Raw genomic sequence first — 14,390 nt, forward strand, 5'->3', positions numbered from 1 at the left:
TGTCTCTCAGATGTATCCTGTAAGGCCATACAAACAACAAGTTACATCCTAGAGAGAGAAAGAAGAAAAACTCAAAGAAGGACAAAAAAATTCAACACTGTTTTAAAAAGTGCTGATATGTCACATCATGAATGACTTGTCCGTGGAGACTCTATGAAGAATGCATTGAGTTTGTATGTCATTTCTTCTAAAAACATTTTGGCAGTATCTTCACTGAATAATACTGGGCAAACTCAAAGTTAGGTAAATATATAAGGTAAAACCAAGCTTAAATTTCATAATAGTTGACAGACAAAATATGTAACAATTTTGCACTCATTCAGAAACCAAATAGGAAAATAGGATATTGCCAAAATAAAACCTTTAGTTTATAGCCAACTCTATTACTTTGTTGTCCACAGTTTTTCTGTTTTGACATTTGCTTCTCAAAGTAAGTGCAATGTTTCTACCCACGCGAATATTGGTAGAAGGTTGCTTTGCCACTATTAAAACCACGTAGTGTTTTCATGCCAGAATCCAGAATGTTATGTCCCAGTAATGATTCTTACCCAATACGTGGCTTAACAATACATGTGCTCTTAATCACTTGTGTGGGAACAATTTAGATGTTTTAACTTTTTAATTAATTTATAACATTCTAACTGCATAATAAAAGAAATTTGAAGAACAATAGTTGTATTCATTTCCTTTACGATAGCTGTAAGTTTATTTTTTATGTGTGACTCATTTCTTCAGTGAAGGGAATACTATGTTAATTATTATATAGTCTAGGCAAATCTTTCTTTGATTGCACTGACAAAAATGTAAATTCAAAGCTCCCATACATTTCTGAGAGGGCCTCATTAAATATTAATATCTATTTATACATAATTACCCCAAACAAGAAAACTAACCCCCAAAATGTGTGCACATGGAAAATGTGAAAACTGAAATTTTGAGTTCCCTCTCTGTAGTATAGGAGGGGTTATTTTTTAGTAATTATTCAGAAGGCAGTCTTCCAAAAGAATAATAAATATATGTATATATATATATTGTGTGTGTGTATGTATGTATGTATACACATATATGGTATAAATGAAAAATACATTTATATATAAATATATGTTTATATACTATTTGTATAAATAGAAATAATTATTTATATATACAGTATAGACGAAAAAATTATTCTGAAGCTTCTTTCATACGGTGAAGACTATTGCAATGGAGCTAACTGCTGCCGAGGGCCAGTCTGAGCCCCAGTTGCTCTGCCTCCAGTCCAGCTGTGTGTTAAGGTAGCTGGAAGTGCAGTGGATGAAAGGTCAACTGCATGGGTCCCTGCCACTGTGTGGGGACCCAGCTGTGTGGTCCTTTGGGCAGCTGTACCTGCAGATGGCAGATCACTCTCTGTTCTCCACGCCCTTCACTCTCGGTCACCCTGCTTTACAGATGAATTAATACAATCTTTAGCAGAGGAATTTATTGGCTAATATATGCTCATGGTTCCTGAATTTCATCACTTTCCCTGAATTCCCATCCTTTTCCCAGAATGATATTACTTCAGGACTCTAATTTACATGCATTCTCATCACCTTATACTGAACATATTGTCTGTGCTCCCAAAGCAACCCACTCCTGCTCTGCAGCTTCCTCATCCTGATCGGTGACATCTTTTAGCTTCGAACAATGATTCCTGTAACTGACAAAGTACAGTCTAAAAATCTGATTTACTCAGAATTTCTGTAATCTATTTATACATATTTAATTGTATTCTCATTACTTTGGAACTCAAGTTTTCCATTTTAATTTGATTGCCACTCCTTCTATACATATATGCCAAGTTCATTCTCACACCCATATCTTTGTATTGTTGTTCAATCCCCATGAAATCATCAGAGTCTTCGTTACGGCTACTTGACAAATACAGATAGAGGATAAAAATCTACGTCTGCAAGTGCCCCCGCGAGGCTGCTATATAGTTCTGTTTTAAAGTCCAACCTCTAAAAAGTCAGGATATGAATGAATGAATCTTATTTTTCATATGACGGCAAAGTTCCCTGGTGCACCAAAGTTTAGTAAGGTTCCTGTAAATCTTCTGTTTAAAATAATGACTTGCTTCTATTTTAAGACAGAGAGACAGAGAGAAAAGAGAGAGAGAGAGAGATCCTCTGTATGTTTACTCCCTAAAGGCCTGAGACAGATGGGCTCAGCTAGGCCAGACGTAGGAACACAAAACTTGTTCTGAGTCCTCTAAGTGAGTGAACAGACTCACGCACCTGAGCCACTTACTGCCTGGAAGGGTGCACATCAGCACAGCTTTGCAGTCCAGCAATGTGGACATTGTAAGTGGCATCTTCACTGTTGCATCAAATGCCAGCCTTGGGCCCCTTTCCTGACAGTCTTAATCTTGGCCAACTAACCCCAGTTTCAGCAATGAATCATACTAAGTTTATGGAGATTTTGCCTCATTGATTTCCCCTTCTTTTCTTGATGTCGAAAAGATCACTGCTAGAAATCCTGATAAGAATCTCCCCTGTCTGTGACATCCAGTCAAATACGTCTAAGTAATTTTCCATCAGCCAACTCCCAGCTGTCTATTGTATTCAAAGGCAATTCTCTATTCTCTTGCAATAGTATCTTAAAAACTATGTATGTTTGGGTCCGGCACAGTAGCCTAGCAGCTAAAATCCTCACCTTGCACGCACTGGGATCCCATATGGGCGCTGATTCTAATCTCTGGCCCCACTTCCCATCCAGCTCCCTGCTTGTTGCTTGGGAAATCAGCTTTGGGACCCTGTACCCGCATGGGAGACCCAGAAGAGGCTCCTGCTCCTGGCTGCAGATTGGCTCAGCTCCGGCCATTGTGGCCACTTGGGGAGTGAATTAATGAAAGGAGGATCTTCCTCTCTGTCTCTTCTCTCTGTATATCTGACTTTCCAATAAAAATGAAATAAGTCTTAGAAAAACTATATATGTTTATATGTATACTTGTATATGTGAACATATTTATTTAAAAGGCAGAGCGTCAGAGAGAGCTTCCACCTGTTGCTTCATTCTTCAAATGGCTGCGACAGCCAAGGGCTGGGCAGGTGGAAGCCAATACCCAGAAATTCCATCTGAGTCTGTCACATGGCACTTGGGCCATCATCTCCTGTCTTCAGGAAACTGGATCAGAGTAGCCTGGACTCCAACCAGCATTCTGATGTGGGATGACAGTGTCCCCAGTGGCAGCTTAATGTGCTGCACCACAACTCCAGCCCCAACCACATGACTTTCTTGATAGTCAGCATACACTTCCTGTCCACATTTGTTCAATAGTAACACGCATAATTGAATACTTGTCATATATAAATGTTTTCTCTCTCATTTATACTGTATTGGCTGCCTCCACTGGATAGATGAGGAAATGAACTCTGCTGGTTAGGAAAAAACCCAAGTCAAGTTCAAATGGCTAGTGAAGGTGAAATCTACATCCAAAACAAGGCCTGCTGGCACGTGAGTCGGAATCCCTCTTCTCACTCCTTCACCCTGCTTCCCTGTGTGCCCGTCCTGTCCTCCCCCAGAATTCCTTCTCTTATCACTGTGTGTCTGTAATCTACTTGATTCAGTTCAGATGAACTTGTCCATCAAAATGCCATGAGACTTTGACGGAGACCCACATGCTCTTTATACACAAGTTTATGGCAGTGACTGCTGTCTGCCCAGCGTTGCTGTGTTGTATGTACTTCCCCCAGACGTCTTCGTTCCTTGAGGTCAGTAGCCATGAATGATTTGTGCCTTTATTACTATTATTACACAAAGAAGAGTGGAAGAGGAGAAGAGCAGGGGGAAATTTTCATTGAGTATTTACTGTATGTTAAGCAATGGATTTACTGGAAAATGACTGAAGAAAAAAATACGATGTGTGTAAAAACTTATATAATGAGAAGCACATGCTAATCCCAGCTAAGAGTTATTCCACAGGCAATGGTCGTGCCTCTGTGTCTCAGTCTTAGAAATATTTGATGTGAGTCCAGAGTTCTCCTTCCAGAAGAGTGGAAGGAGTCCTGACAATGCATTGAATTCTTTATGAGTTCTTAAATTCCCACCTCTGGTACCAAGAAAATCATTTGGCTTGTAATTAAAATGTTCCTTTCATGAAAAAAAAATATTGTCTACAGGTTCATTCAATAATAAACTTTAAAAACACTCACAGAAGTAAGCAAAATATAAGCACATTTAATATGAGCTAGGTACTATCTATTCTTTCAGCTTGAAAATGATGACTCCATGGTAAGCGATTGCCCAAGTTTTAATGAGTTCAGCAAGCTCATTCTTGTGTAGATATCTAAAGCCAAATTGAAATTTGAATACTGAAAGGGATCCTTTCTGATAAATCTAATTTGCTGGGTGGACATGATGCAGGATATGAGCAGGTTTTCAAGGTACAGAAAACATGAACAATTGAAGTTCCAGATAGAAAGTCACAGCACCTTGGCAAAACATGGTTATAAATTACTTACAGTGGCTTAGAACAATGGAAATTTATGGGAAGATGTAATATTCAGAAAATGTAATAGCAGTAATTACATAATTTGTTCTTTATAATGGCAATTTAGTAATCATGACTGGATTCACATTTAGAAAAAGTTGAATATTGGATTGAATTTAAGGTATTCATTCATTGAATGTACACAGATGTCATCTCAATTTTATGTTAATGAGAATTTTTTGTCATTACCACTATTACTAATGAAAATACTATTTTTTGGTACTTTGTGTTAGTTCTCTTGTGTTAGTTCCTGGAACTCAGTGGTTTATATTCTATTTACTTAAAAAATTCAATGATAGGCCGACAGAAACATAAATGTGATGCTATAAGATGATTTATGGGGCTGGTTTGGAGGCTCAACAAGTTAATCCTCTGCTTATAAGTGCAAGCATCCCATATGGGTACCAGTCCATTTCCCAACTGCTCTACTTCCCACCCAGTTCTCTGCTTATGTCCTGGGAAAGCGGCCGATGGCTCAAAGTCCTTGGGCCCCTGAGTTCATGTGGGAGACCTTTAGGAGGTTCTTGGCTCCTGACTTCAGATCACCTTAGCTCTGGCCATTGCAATCATTAAGGGAGTGAACCAGCAGATGGACAATCATGGTCTCTGCCTCTCTCTCTCTGTAACTCTGCCTTTCAAATAAAAATAAATGAATTTTAAATAAAATAATTTATATAGAGAACTTACTAGTAAAATTAACAGAAATGAAAATGGAGTATTAAGCCTGATTTTATGTGTGTTAATAGATATGAAATTACAGCATACCTTGACTTGCAATGGAACTCATATTCTGTATTGAAAGGTGATGTAACTAAATGTAGTTTCAAACATATCTTATGTTAATCGATTGGGCTGCTTCCTCATTTGCAAATATCGTGGTTGGACACCTATATTGATTCCTAGCATAGCTGGTGTGCTCCTGTTCATACCAGGGGCAAGATAGCTGAATTGACACTCGTTTGCCTTGTTTTAAGTATTTTTACATACAGGGTTATGCCCACAGGTCACAGGAAATCAGTGTTTCAAAAGAAAATCTGATCGCATGGCAAGATAACACAAGCATCCCAAACAAGTGTATGAGTGCCTGAGGCTTCCTGCTCCTGCCAGGAGTACATAGTTTTTTGATTGGTAAGAACTGCCAGATGACGCTTCATGAATTATAAACGCAACAAAGACTCAGGAGCTCAATAAAAACCTTCCACCCGTCAGTCTAGGAGGCTAGAGAAGGAAAGTTAAGCAACTGCAGGAAATGGCCCTGGGAGTTCCGATACCAGTCTATCTTTTGTTCAATGGTAGGTAATTTGCTTTTGTATTGTTAACTTTGTTTCACTGTAAAATGGCAATAGGAATTATTCTTCTGTGAACTAAAGAGCTGATGTCTAACAGCTGTTCTTCATGATAAAAATCACAGCAAAGGAAATCTGTGGGCTTATTTTCTTAAGGAATGCATCTTTCTCTCCAGATATATTTGTGTAGTTCTTCTTTTAAGAGCTCCAAAATGTATGCTTGATAGAATTTAAGTGCAGTCAATACAATTGGCCATTGCACTGTGATCTACTTATTATATAAATGTATTAACTTTTTGTTAATAAAATTAATGTTTTTTTTCCTAATTCCTTAATTGCAATACATTCGATAGAATTGATGGGAAATAGGAAAGGGCTGAACTCAGATTGTGGATTTAAAATGTGATTAATTAAAAACTGATGACAAATAGGCATAAAGGGGATAATTTTGGCTCTATTGCCTGCACACAGAAAAAGATTTGTGTGTTAAAGGTACTTTCCCTCTTAATTCAGCAATGGCAGCATTGGCTGAAGAGGCAGTCGTGACTCCAACACCTCCAGTCACAGTCCAGCAAAGCAACCGGACAGTTAACAGAACAGCAGGTATTTGCTTTCCATTTTTGTGTTCAAGTAACTTTTCGTAAACTTCTGGGAGAAATTTGGATTATGATAAAAGTAACATTGAACATGTCTAGCTATCCTGTCTCCGGAGCCCTTGTGCCCATTTTGGTTGTGGCTGGTGATGATGTGTTCTGTCTTCTACTCTGTTGCTATTGTGACAATGACTTCTGACTGCGGTTGAGCACCAGCATGTTGTTCAAACCTATCTAACTCCTGGAAGAGATCTTGGACAGCTCTGTTCTGTCTTAAGATTTTCAGTCCAAGTTAAGGAAACGGAGGATGAATTCAGCTATTCCTACACTGAATAGGAAAGACAGTGATATTTAGTTAGCCTTCATTTTGCCAATACCTAACAAAATATTTTATTCACTTGTTTTTTGGATATTGAGATACTTTCTGTCTGTCTTCTGGGCCCAAGAGGAAATACGTTTCTTTAGAATACAGTGATACAGTAGAAAATAAGATAAGTAGGGCTGTTCTTAAAGACTTCCCCATTCTGTACAGCCAGCATCAATACCCGGCTATCGCCTGCCTCATGGACAAAAATCACACAGGCATCCTTCTACCTTATGGCTAATAGAAAGCAAAGTATTGAGTATATTGTCTCCATACTTTTCCTTTATTTTTAGTTTTCCTTTTTTTCTAATTTAACTTAAACATCTGCTTCCAGTATCTTAGAAAATGGTCACAAACCTTAGAATATTCTTAATTTTAGGAGAAAGATGTGTCTTTCTATTATGGCAGGTATTTGGAAACAGTTTGAATTCTCACATTTTTCAGAAAATCTTGGTTCAGAAAATCTTGTTAACTAAGCTTAGTCTTGAAGTAAGAAGGACCAGTGTAATTTGTAATAGAAATTCTCACTGCCTCACAATTATTACTCTACAGTTACCACACATATTGAACAAATTGAATGTGACTTTTAAGATACTACTTTGTTGATGATATTAGTGTGGAAAAATGGTATTACCCACTTTCCTGTAGCCTTTGACCCTTTGTACAAAAACCTAATCAACTAAGTAAGATTATTTAAAAAAAAATATAAATTCTTCTGATCCATGAAAAAAAGGTAGTATTTTGTGTTCTCAGCAAAGATAATATGATAAAATATAACATTTTATTGGTACCTTAGCACGTAAAGTTTTAATAATTTCAATATAAGAAAGAATGCTTTTTAGGTTTCTTTTTCCTCAAAGACAAGGAGAGAATTCATCTCAGTCTCCTTAGCAAGGCAAAGATGCTTTAGCACAACTGCTATTAATGTGCTTCAAGAAAAACTTCAAATAGTAATTAAAGTATACCAGAAAGGAATCAGGCCCACTGCAGGAACACCAAGTTTGTAATACATGTATATTCAGACCATCAGAGTCAGAATTTGTCATCCTGAAACATAAATATTTTACCAGAACACAACTTTTCATGCAAGTTTCCCATAGAAAAGTTTCAGGACACTTAAATTACAAAAATTTTGCTCAATTATTGTGGAGAGGTAAAATTGAAAACTCTGGGGCCCGGCACAGTAGCCTAGCAGCTAAAGTCCTCCTCTTGTATGAGCCAGGATTCCTTACGAGTGTCAGTTCTAATCCCTGCAGCCCCACTTCTCATCTAACTCCCTGCTTGTGGCCTGAGAAGGCAGTCAAGGACGGCCCAAAGCCTCGAGACCCGTAAGCATGTGGCAGACCCAGAAGAGGCTCCTGTCTCCTGTCTTCAGATTGGCTCAGCTCCGGCTGTTGTGGTCACTTGGGGAGTGGGTTATCTGACAGATCTTCCTCTCTGGAAAATGACTGAAGAAAAAAATACGATGTGTGTAAAAACTTATATAATGAGAAGCACATGCTAATTCCAGCTAAGAGTTATTACACAGGCAATGGTCGTGCCTCTGTGTCTCAGTCTTAGAAATATTTGATGTGAGTCCAGAGTTCTCCTTCCAGAAACAGTGGAAGGAGTCCTGACAATTCTTTATGAGTTCTTAAATTCCCACCTCTGGTACCAAAATAATCATTTTTTTTTTTTTTAAAGAAAACTCTGGTTTCCTAAGTTCAAGGTTTTTCCCACTATTTTACAAGTGCTTCTCAACTGAATAAAACTTAATTGAAATTCATGGATATTGTCTTTACCTGGGTTAGTTTTAAGCCATAATTGTTTCTGGCTTCTTGTATTTTTCAGAGCGATTCTTCTCTGAAAAGGGAAAACTCCCTTTTCCCTTACCTCTTGGTAATTCATTAAAAAAAAAAAAAAAAAAAGGAAAACAGTTCTCCCCATTCTTCTCTTTTGGAAGAGAAAAGAAAAATGTAGCACACTTTTTTTTTTGAGTATAAGTTTAAATCTTCCCATGTCCTGGGAGGAAATGAAGAGATTGGGCGAGGTCTTCTGTATTTATTAGCATTCAACCACATAATCCAGAAACTGCTCAAAACACCTGCTAATACTAGAGCTAGTGCTGCCACCTTATGGCACAATCGTCTCTGTATTTTGCTCTACAACTTCTAAAAAATGGATAACTCTACCCACTTCCACCCTGAAGATTATTAATAATATGTCTATGCAACATTCACCAACCCTTGCTAATGTGACCAATCGGCAAAGGAATCCACTGTTCAAAGGTAGAAGCACTCCCAAAATATCTAAGGCTTCTTTACACATGGTTTAAAATTTTGCCGACTCAGGACAACTTTGCCTATTCATGTTTTATCACCTTTCCCCAGCTGACTATATAGAAGGACCCATGGCCTTGAAGTTCTCACGCCCTTGCCTGGAAGACCATAACAGTTACTGTATCAATGGCGTTTGCCTATTCCATCCTGAGTTGGAGAAAATCATCTGCAGGTAATGCCAAAGCCGTTTCAGAGTCATGGAGACGGAAGTTGCTATGCCGCTGTCATTTCACATGGTACATTTCTACATTCTCCTTATCTTGTCCAGCCAGAGAGAGGTAACATAGGACCATGAATTGCCAGATCTCTTTGGATTTAATATCTCAGGGCTCTCTTTTCTAACCCTCATTAATCAAAAATATAGTTCCCGGATTGGCAACATCCACGGAACCTGGGATTTTGTTAGAAATGTAAAATTTCATGCACTATCAGAAATGGGCTAACCAATGTGCATTGTTAACCTATGAAATGATAAATTTTAACCGTGTGAAGGTAATTCTTTGTGTTCACAGAATTACTTTTAAGATGAAATGAAGCCAACTAAAGCCAAAAAAAAAAAAAATGAAAAGGAATATAAATTTCTAGAACAACTAAGGTGTTGTTTTCATGATTATTGACTTGCTAAGCATTCTCCTATAAAAGATGGGATTTTTCTGGAATAAATACCAGTGGATGAACTAGGAAATGATTATTGAGTGATTCAAAACCATTTTACCACTGTAAACAGACATTTATTTGGTATTTGTTCTTTCAATTATTTAATTTTACCAGAATTTATTCACTGCTTGAAACAGGTCATTTCTTTGTATTTCTAACATCTTGGGCCTTACAATTATACATGCTTTTCTTTTTTAAAAGGTGTTTCACTGGGTATACTGGAGAAAGATGTGAACACTTGACCTTGACTTCATATGCTGTGGATTCCTATGAAAAATACATTGCAATCGGGATTGGTGTTGGATTACTAATAAGTGGTTTTCTTGCTGTTTTTTACTGCTATGTAAGAAAGAGGTATGGAAAAAACCCAAAATATGAAGTGTTACATAGATGCAAATATTTGTTGAGCCCCTACAATGTCCCAGACATTAATGTATGCTTTTTTAAAAATGAAAAATGGCTGTAAATCTAGCAAGTTTTTGATGCCTTTTCTCAAAATCTCAGACAAGTGGTAAAATTCTACATGTATTTGTCAATAAGTTAGTTCAAATATACAAATTCTCCTTTACCTTGTCTCTACTTCCAACAATAGACCTTACAGTATTGGGATTAATCATGTTCACCTTGAGTATTCAAAGCCCAGTATTGTGCTTAGCATACAATAGATACTGAGTTAAGAATGCAAAATGAAAAGAACATCAAGAAAAGAATGAAAATGTCTGGAAAAACATAGGACATCTTTGTCCCTAGACATTTATTAGTGATGTATTCAGAAGATACAGTTTACTTCTAAAAGCCTAAGAAAATAGCATTCATTAACCAAGACATGTAACGTATTTATATATTCATCCTAATTGTGTTTTCCACCCTCTACAGTGTTTTTTTTTTAATCCATGGAACTGGGGGTAATGTAAGATATAGCAATGAAAGTACACAAATATATTTCTCTTGCTGTACCGTAATTTGTCATTTAAAATGACTGAAGTTGCTTGTGAAAAAATCGAATGTTTCCTTTGTTTAATAACTGCATCCAGGGCAGAATCAAATTCATATTGCTTCTGTTGAAGATTTGCTTATGAAACTGAAAACAGTAATAATAGGTAGGAGGTGCAGGAGGAGACGACAGAGGAAGGCCTGTTGAGGATGAATAACTAGCTCTCTGGGGTTGGACTTCCTAGAAGCAGAGCCTGAGGTAGGGACTGGTAAGCCTGTTTTGGTGGAAGGATGCTGTAAGATGAAACTTGTGATGAGGTAAGGAAAGCAGGCAGAGCAGAGGAAGAAACTAAGCAAAGAGACAGCCTTAGCTGAAGTGTTGCCATCAGGCTCGTTTCGCAGGGGGCTGTAGAGTGTGACATCAAACCCTGTCCAAGAAGACACTGAACCTTGGTTTTCATACCATTCCTTAGTCAATCTTTGGTCACAGGATGTTCCCGATAGGTAGGAGTTGCAGACTTGTCACTTCGCTGCAACTTCCTGGCCAGATGTTCTATTGCTCCTGGACCCTGAGCTCCATAGAAGGACACTGACATAAGTCTGTTAGTACCTAGATCCACTGGGAGATGTGTCCATCAGTGGGTAAAGGAGATCTGATGGGAGTACAAGATCAATTGCTACACCAGCATGTTTCTAGAATCCTCAATGAGCTGTGCAAACAACAGTCATGGAAACCAGTGCTCTGTTTTAGGTGTCTCCAGTTAAAGTCACCTTACATCTGCTATGGAGGAAGACCACTATGAGACTTCAATAAGGAACTTCCATCAAGAGATCTAGACAAATCACTGGGCCCCAACCTCGAATCTTCAAATGAAACAACAAAATTTGCCAAGCTGTCAAGACTTGAAAATAATGGAAGTTGGGATTGAAGTGAAATGAGAGGATAAAATTCAACATTGGTATTTAAATTCTACCCTCTCTAAGGTGCCATGGAGTCCAAATGAACAAGCCACTAGGACAAAATTCAAGTTCCTAGTCTTACTCTGGGTTTGCTCTTGTTGTGTAGTTATTTTTTTTTACTGTGGAAAGACTGGGTGTCATGCCTCTGACCGTGTTGGATGGGAGTCTTCATGGAAATAATTATCGGCTTTGTAGCAAGCCAAAATGATGCCAAGTTTGGATTCTTCATGCACTTGCTGTCCAACTTTTTTTGTAGCACGTGGATGGGCTTCTTCAAGTTTACGCACTCAATGGACCTAATCTCAAATATGCTGCTTTCACAAAATCCACAAGAATGTGATGTCCACTCTGAGGTAGAGATCAGTGTTATGGCACTTCTAGAGAACCTCACGTGTATGGTTTATTTAAACCTTGAAAAGAAGACGAAATGTCCAAGGCAAACTCATGGCTAGCTTATGACTATACCATCCCACATTTACTGTGATATAAGGAATAAGCTACAGAGTTTTTGAGGACTGAAACTATCTGGGTATCAACTCCAGAGTAGGCAAAGCATTTCTGTTTCTTCAGTGGATTACAAAACTCTGTGTTGCACTCGTTGGTACCCTAATGCTTCTGTTTACCTCTTCCTGCCATTATCAGCAATTTATCACTTGATGATCATTTTGTTGAATAGAAATCCTAGAATCCTCTTAGGGGATAGAAATCTCCAACTGAATCTGAAATAACAACTCAGGTATTGGACATGCGAATTCTTTAAATAGCCAACCACAAATGGAAACTTTCCTTATTATTTCTGAATACTTGGTAATGGATTTGCACATGGAGAGAAAAAAAAATGGATCAAAGACACAAATACTATCAAGGTCCTTCTCTCTTTTTATTATATATCTGATACATAGTTTGAAAAGCTTTCTGCTGGTCCTTTAATTTCTTTGTGCTTTTGTTTCATTTTCTAATAAGGCGTTTGTAGTTCTAAAATTTTATGGTCTGATAAGAAAAAGATTTTGCATCTGCAGCTGAGGTTATCATCAACATTTTCATCCCCAACCCCACCTTTAACCTCCAAACACAACTGGATATTATCTTACATATATAGTTTATGCCGGATTTGTACAACACTAATTTATTTTTAGAAAGAAGTACAAAATAAAATTAAAGAATAATAATTGCTATCGTTTCTTTTTATATTCTGTTTGAGAATTAGGGATTCTTGCTCTCCCATGCTAATACAGATGAGCAAAACAATTTTGATTCAAAGACAATTGAACTCGAATATTCTTAGGACAGTTATTCATCACCTGGTTATAAATATTCATTCACTTCTAAACAAGACTTCGTGTTCTGCTTTCCTCTGTGGAGAAGGTACTTCACCTGCTTTGTTTTTCCTTCAGAAGGAATTTCATGCAGATGGCTCTCCCATCAGCACATTCTGCCTGTGCTCACACAGTATGTAGGGATTACATCACACTGAGGAGTCCCCAGGGCAGGTTCCTCCCAGTGACGCCAAGGACCGCACCTAGAAAGCTATGCTCTTCCGGAGCCATTTCACAAAGGTGTAAAACAGCGGGGGGAGAACCCAGGATGCAACAGCACGGGCCTGCCTCTCAGTGAAAGGAAAGAAGCATTAATGCTAGAGTGTGGAAAGGTAATAAACTGAAAGCTTATAAAATAGTTACTGTCTATAAATTCTTGCTTAATTGTTTGTTTTTTTTTTAAGATTTATTTTATTTTTATTGGAAAGGCAGATATACATAGAGGAGAGACAGAGAGGAAGATCTTCCGTCCGATGATTCACTCCCCAAGTGAGCGCAATGGTCGATGCTATGCCAATCCGAAGCCAGGAGCCTCTTCCGGGTCTCCCACGTGGGTGCAGGGTCCCAAAGCCTTGGGCCGTCCTCGACTGCTTTCCCAGGCCACAAGCAGGGAGCTGGATGGGAAGAGGGGCTGCTGGGGATAGAACCTGCGCCCAGATGGGATCCCGGGCATGCAAGGCGAGGACCTTAACCACTGTGCCACCGCGCCGGGCCCCAAATTCTTGCCTAATTGTAAAGACAATATAATTGAAATTAGAAACAATCCCTGATGGATAATTAAAATTCCCAGATTGTTAAAGCAAAATGCAAACCTAAATTCATATCAATAAAGAGTCAATTTTTTCACCAGTAGAACAGTATTCATTAATATAAAACATGCTCAGTCAGACTGTATAGAAACTTAACAATGGGCCATATAAATCATTTACAGTGTGTCATACAAAGTAATTCTAGAATTAACTTTGCAGGTTGGAATTCCTGGTGTTTCTATTGGAGTAAGGGCTATATCTGGGATGTTTATCTGCCTAATCAGGACTTAAGTGAGAAAATTGATAAAGACAAGATGATCTGCCAATTATTTCAGCTCTTTACCTTGCATCAAACCACACTTCCAGCTATCAATCAACGGATTGCTAAGACACATGCATCTTGCATAGAGAAATAATAAATTTCTGGCATCTCAACAGACGTGGCCACCACATGATTCATCCACTTTTTGATACCCTGTTGTGTCTCCTCACTTTGTCCTCTATTTTTTTGAGAAAACATTCTTCAGTCACCAATATTCATGAGTTCTTTATTAAATATTTTGCAGTTCAGAGGATGCCAGGGATGGGAGTAAACATCACAATTTCAGCTATATTCCAGCTGGTAAACTTACAAAGCTAAACCTATGTTGGTTTTCCATTTTCCCCTCTTTCCCAAGACTAGATTCTGTATAATCTTCCTTCCT

General features: G+C 38.1%; 1 protein-coding gene across 3 annotated transcripts; it reads left to right on the forward strand.

The window, feature by feature from the left end:
- Nucleotides 1–5,703: 5,703 nt before the first annotated feature.
- On the forward strand, nucleotides 5,704–13,021 carry EPGN (epithelial mitogen). Of its 3 annotated transcripts, XM_040966981.1 has the most exons (5): nucleotides 5,704–5,802; nucleotides 6,310–6,399; nucleotides 9,123–9,243; nucleotides 9,930–10,082; nucleotides 11,413–13,021. In XM_040966981.1, exons 1-5 carry the CDS (start codon nucleotides 5,760–5,762, stop codon nucleotides 11,462–11,464), a joined length of 459 nt encoding a protein of 152 aa, XP_040822915.1. In that variant the 5' UTR covers nucleotides 5,704–5,759; the 3' UTR covers nucleotides 11,465–13,021. The 3 variants fall into 3 exon arrangements, with proteins under 3 accessions (XP_040822915.1, XP_040822917.1, XP_040822918.1); XM_040966983.1 differs by lacking the exon at nucleotides 9,930–10,082; XM_040966984.1 differs by lacking the exon at nucleotides 9,930–10,082 and having other exon boundaries at nucleotides 6,310–6,372.
- Nucleotides 13,022–14,390: the final 1,369 nt, after the last annotated feature.

This window comes from Ochotona curzoniae, unplaced genomic scaffold (genome assembly GCF_017591425.1).
Source record: "Ochotona curzoniae isolate NIBS_2020 unplaced genomic scaffold, NIBS_Ocur_1.0 scaffold_4506, whole genome shotgun sequence".
Lineage (NCBI taxonomy): Eukaryota > Metazoa > Chordata > Mammalia > Lagomorpha > Ochotonidae > Ochotona > Ochotona curzoniae.

What these genes read in the sequence shown, in the direction of transcription:
- EPGN (XM_040966981.1), top strand. Translation starts at nt 5,760, where the DNA reads ATGGCCCTGGGAGTTCCGATACCAGTCTATCTTTTGTTCAATG. An exon ending in AGTCTATCTTTTGTTCAATG is followed by an intron (nt 5,803 to 6,309) that starts GTAGGTAATTTG and finishes CTCTTAATTCAG; the next exon opens with CAATGGCAGCATTGGCTGAA. An exon ending in GACAGTTAACAGAACAGCAG is followed by an intron (nt 6,400 to 9,122) that starts GTATTTGCTTTC and finishes ACCTTTCCCCAG; the next exon opens with CTGACTATATAGAAGGACCC.